This window comes from Anopheles bellator, unplaced genomic scaffold (genome assembly GCF_943735745.2).
Source record: "Anopheles bellator unplaced genomic scaffold, idAnoBellAS_SP24_06.2 scaffold02329_ctg1, whole genome shotgun sequence".
Lineage (NCBI taxonomy): Eukaryota > Metazoa > Arthropoda > Insecta > Diptera > Culicidae > Anopheles > Anopheles bellator.
The window spans coordinates 1-1,457 of NW_026686451.1; the positions used below are offsets into that span (position 1 = coordinate 1).

The 1,457-nt window shown below is 42.2% G+C and overlaps 1 protein-coding gene across 1 annotated transcript; it reads left to right on the forward strand.

The window, feature by feature from the left end:
- Positions 1–164: 164 nt before the first annotated feature.
- On the forward strand, positions 165–1,070 carry LOC131214759 (uncharacterized; the record flags this gene model as incomplete). The annotated part of the gene is made up of 3 exons (XM_058209091.1): positions 165–275; positions 329–443; positions 515–1,070. Coding segments are annotated over exons 1-3 (715 nt in total), but the record flags the coding sequence as incomplete, so codon positions are not given.
- Positions 1,071–1,457: the final 387 nt, after the last annotated feature.

The window sequence follows — 1,457 nt, forward strand, 5'->3', positions numbered from 1 at the left end:
TCATTGTGCATCACCCTTTATTGATACCATATAATTAATTCGATCATGAATCGATCGAACTGACAGCCTCCAAACTGCTACTCACAGCATCAACGAGCTTCCGCCTTTTTGCTTCCCGGCCGCATAGAAGCTGTCAAAAATGGAAGATTGTCATTTGGAAAGAAACTTCTTTGGTAAACAATCGCAACGCGTAGAAATTTACTTTCCTCTGTAATAAACTGTTCAGTCGAAATGAGAAAGAGGACTTCGAAGCCTTCTAAACGTTCACCAGCCGAGTAAGTTAACGGTAAACAAGAATCAATATGTATAACAGCACATTTCTTTCCAGAAGCACGCCTATATGTCGAATGTGCCTATCGACGGATGGCGCTTTGGAGCCGATTACTTCCGATGAACGAGGCGCATATCTTTTGCAACAAATATTCGCCAGTACGCAGGTTGAAGTAAGATGCCCTTCTTAAATATAATTTTCTCCTGCTTTTATAGAACGACATTAATTTACCTCTTTTTACAGATGAACATATTGGCCAAATTTCCATCGTACTTGTGTTTGGCTTGCAAATCGCGCTTGGATTCATGGGATAAGTTTCGCTGCCTATGCGTCCTAAAAAATGAAAAAGTCGAACGATTTCTTAAAGAAGTGGACACACCAAATTTGACTGCTGCCGAAATAACTGCAAAACTTCCGAACATAACCGATGGCGTTAAATCTGTGTGGATCAAAACTGAGGTTGTCGAAGAAGATTGTCAATCGAATCGAATGGCTTCTATTTCACAACAGATAAGCACATGCGACTATTATCGTCGCGACGATTTGTTTGAGGCAGAGGAGGAATCGCTGGAAACAATTTTGAAACGGGAACCAATGGACGAGCAACAACTACAATTATCGGTTGCAGATCGGAAAGATGAGCATAATATTCTCAAGACGGATGCTTCCGTTTTCAACCGTAAGCTTCAAGGAGAAGCTTCTATGGCAGGAAAGACCATTAAGTGTCATGGCGACTCTGTATCAATTAAAGATCAAAACAATTGTTGTATCACGCATGGCGCCGAAGGCCCTACATTGAGTAAAACGGATCCTAGTGCTGAGAAAGATTCAGGATATTTTTGTCATCCATCTGTCTCGAAAGTTAACGAGCAGCAATTGTTGCCGACGAATGAACACCGAAGTCCTCAACAAGATTATACCGTAGCGAAGTCTAAAGATTCATCCAAGCATGGCTCAAAAATTAATACAAATGTCCACAGAATCAAACACAAACACCAGTGCCCTCATTGTTCCGCTACGTACCCATACGCATGCAGGCTGACGGTGCATCTTCGCACGCACACCGGAGAAAAGCCATTCCAGTGTAAGGACTGTGGCAAAGCGTTCCGTCTGGCAGAAACTTTGTCTGTCCATTCGAAAATTCACAACAAGGATCAATACCATAAGTGTCCTCAGTGTCCTCAAA